The following is a 1,814-nucleotide window of genomic DNA, read 5'->3' on the forward strand; positions in this document are numbered from 1 at the left end:
GCTTTGCAGCTTTGGTTAGAACAAACAAACACTGTTTTATCTATTTCTTACACTTTTGCGCTACTATTTTTTTGGTTTTGGAGAGAGTGAAAAAGAAAGCACCATTCCTACTCTTACAGTATCTCCTTTACAACGGCCCCATGTGGAGAAATCCAACTGGACAGGTCCAGTGCCTTGTTACGGTTGCTAAACTATGTTTGGACAGTCTGTGCTCGGGGGAGGGGTTTAGCTGAAGGTCAATTCTAACAGCTTCAGCAACGTTTTTTTAAAACTTCTTTTTAATTATTTTACATTTCGATCGACGTATTGGGCACCCCTGGTTTAAGTGGTTTGTCAACTTTTATCATTTCATAAAGAGGTAATTCTTTACCTTCAGGTTATTTTATAAGTAGTAAATCTCTTGTTGTCTCTGCTGTCGGAATGTGGAGGTCCAGTTTGGTGGATAAGTCACACTCTGTCTGTGTACCTTATCAATTACTTTTTACAATCAGTTCAGTAGTTTACTCATTTAATATTATCACCATCCAGATGCAGAAAGTTGCTATACAATAGAGCGAGGAGTCACTTGGTAGCAGTAGTAAGTCATTCCCCTCAGCTCCCCAACCTCCTGCACCCAACATCTGCTGCCATCACCCCCGGCTCCTGTGCCTCCGTCTCCAGCCACAGCAGCCTGGCATCAGGGTCTTCATCAGAGAACTGGAGCAGAGACCCTGAGCTCTGCAACACCTTCAAACACTGCTTCAGCACCTGATTGGCCTTCCATTTCCCTTCCGTAGACCTCAACAAGGCGTCTGTGGTGCACTTATCAACTATAAGGTCCACACTGCTACAACCGTAGTGCTTGTGGAGCTGTGTGCAGTCCAGCTCTACCAACTCAAGCCGAGAGGAAAGATTGTGAGGTTGAATGGCTTTGGTTTGGACGTGTTCCTGCATTAGTCGCACAGCTATGGGGGAAATGTCTGCACAAGTGACCCGGACCGGGAGAGGAGAGTGTCTGTAAATACAGGGCCCTAAAGCAGAAGTGCCACAGCCCATATCCAGGACTTGGAGCAAACCGTCTGGGTGGGGCTTGGTCTGCAATAGGGGCATAATGAAGTCCCGGACAGCATCGAAGCCAAAGAACCACTCAAAGTGTTTGAAGGTGTTTGTGCTGCTGCTGCTCTCAGTGTAGAAGCGGTCCCAGGTTGCTTTCTTATCCATGTTTTCAATCAGTTCAGCTCGGCAGAAACACAGATGGGATTATGTCACATGAGTTAGTGAGTGAACATTAGCAGTAAAACACAGACACAACTTGCCTTAATGCCTCCATCCTTCTGTCATACTTGGAGGGACTTTATGCTGAAGTAAATTTAAAATCTATCAATTTAATGTGTCAAATATCTTTTCTTTTAATATATGATTTAAGACCTTTTCTTGGGTCCTTGGAAGCCACTAAGCTCGGCATGAAGACAATCTACCAAGCTGACAAACTCAAATGACTCACATTGCTCATTAAAATAAAAAAGCAAAATACACTCAACAGTCCTGCATTGAATCCTCCCTTTGTGTACTTTATAGTGCTCAGTTCATCTTTAAACTGTTAAATAGATGTGTTGATGTAGCCAGGCTGTGTTATATTAGACTGCATTAGCTTGGTGTCGCTAACAAGTTTGCAACTGAGTGTGATGTTATTGCACAACAAAGTGCTACTTTATGGTCAGCTTCTGTAGCTAACATATCGGTGACAATTAGCAAAGACATCAGTGCACACACCTGCAACTCACTTTAACTTTTCTTTCTTACTTACTGTTGGAGCTTGAAACTACAAGCTCATA

The 1,814-nt window shown here is 43.3% G+C and overlaps 1 protein-coding gene across 1 annotated transcript; it reads right to left on the reverse strand.

Annotated features, from left to right (window-relative positions):
* Window positions 1-591: 591 nt before the first annotated feature.
* Window positions 592-1,525, reverse strand: LOC142955334 (citrate synthase-lysine N-methyltransferase CSKMT, mitochondrial-like). The gene has a single exon (XM_076096822.1). It carries the CDS (start codon window positions 1,198-1,200, stop codon window positions 592-594), a length of 609 nt encoding a protein of 202 aa, XP_075952937.1. The 5' UTR covers window positions 1,201-1,525.
* Between the last annotated feature and the right edge of the window lie 289 nt (window positions 1,526-1,814).

This window comes from Anarhichas minor, unplaced genomic scaffold (assembly GCF_050575085.1).
Source record: "Anarhichas minor isolate MPS153535 unplaced genomic scaffold, ASM5057508v1 ptg000023l, whole genome shotgun sequence".
Taxonomy (NCBI): Eukaryota; Metazoa; Chordata; class Actinopteri; order Perciformes; family Anarhichadidae; genus Anarhichas; species Anarhichas minor.